Here is a 1,057-nt window from a genome sequence, read left to right on the forward strand (position 1 = left end):
GCTAAAGAAACAGGAAGTCAACATCAGCTGAAGAAACAGGAAGTCAACATCAGCTAAAGAAACAGGAAGTCAACATCAGCTAAAGAAACAGGAAGTCAACATCAGCTGAAGAAACAGGAAGTCAACATCAGCTAAAGAAACAGGAAGTCAACATCAGCTAAAGAAACAGGAAGTCAACATCAGCTGAAGAAACAGGAAGTCAACATCAGCTAAAGAAACAGGAAGTCAACATCAGCTAAAGAAACAGGAAGTCAACATCAGCTGAAGAAACAGGAAGTCAACATCAGCTAAAGAAACAGGAAGTCAACATCAGCTAAAGAAACAGGAAGTCAACATCAGCTGAAGAAACAGGAAGTCAACTTCAGCTAAAGAAACCAGAACAAACAGTTTCTAATCGGCTGCTGGAAACAAACAGCTGAAACATTAAACTCTTATTTTGAAAGTTTTCTGTGCCGTTTCTCCTCCAGATAAGAAACTGTTTCAGGTTTTAGCTGATAGTTTGTGTTTTATTTTGAAAGGTTTGAGCAGAAGGATCAGCTTCCTGTTCAGTTTGTTATCAGCGAGGCGTGTCGAGGGCGTGAGGAGACACTCCTTTATCTTCAGCTCACAGCAGCTGCTTTATCAGCCGAAGGCGCCGTTAGCGGGTCTGACGGTTGAGGACCCTCACCTGTCTCTGGACCCCTCACCTGTCTCTGGACCCTCACCTGTCTCTGGACCCCTCACCTGTCTCTGGACTGCTCTGGTCCAGCAGCTTCACCATGCCCTCCCCCTGCATGGAGGTCCAGTGTTTGATGGGAGAGCCGCCCCCGATGCGGCTGTACTGCTCCTGGATCTTGGGCGTGCGGCGCTTGGCGATGAACGGGCCCAGCTTGCTGCAGAGACCAGAGACAACCAGACCCCATGAAGACCCTGGACCAGGGAGGGACAGAGGACCGGTCCACCAGTCCCCGTCTTTAGAACAGAGTTAGAGGCCGAAGGACAAATAACAGTGTGTGTGTGTGTGTGTGTGTGTGTGTGTGTGTGTGTGTGTGTGTGTGTGTGTGTGTGTGTGTGTGTG

General features: G+C 48.4%; 1 protein-coding gene across 1 annotated transcript in view; it reads right to left on the bottom strand.

Moving 5' to 3' along the window:
- The window catches only part of fech (ferrochelatase), a gene marked incomplete at its 3' end in the record, with an annotated part of 5,191 nt that overhangs the window by 2,529 nt on the left and 1,605 nt on the right, over nt 1-1,057 (bottom strand). Inside the window, 1 exon segment of the mRNA XM_014026607.1 lies at nt 724-872. Within this exon segment, the coding sequence (XP_013882061.1) occupies nt 724-872 (149 nt within the window).

The sequence above is a fragment of the Austrofundulus limnaeus genome, unplaced genomic scaffold (assembly GCF_001266775.1).
Source record: "Austrofundulus limnaeus strain Quisiro unplaced genomic scaffold, Austrofundulus_limnaeus-1.0 Scaffold572, whole genome shotgun sequence".
NCBI classification, from domain to species: domain Eukaryota; kingdom Metazoa; phylum Chordata; class Actinopteri; order Cyprinodontiformes; family Rivulidae; genus Austrofundulus; species Austrofundulus limnaeus.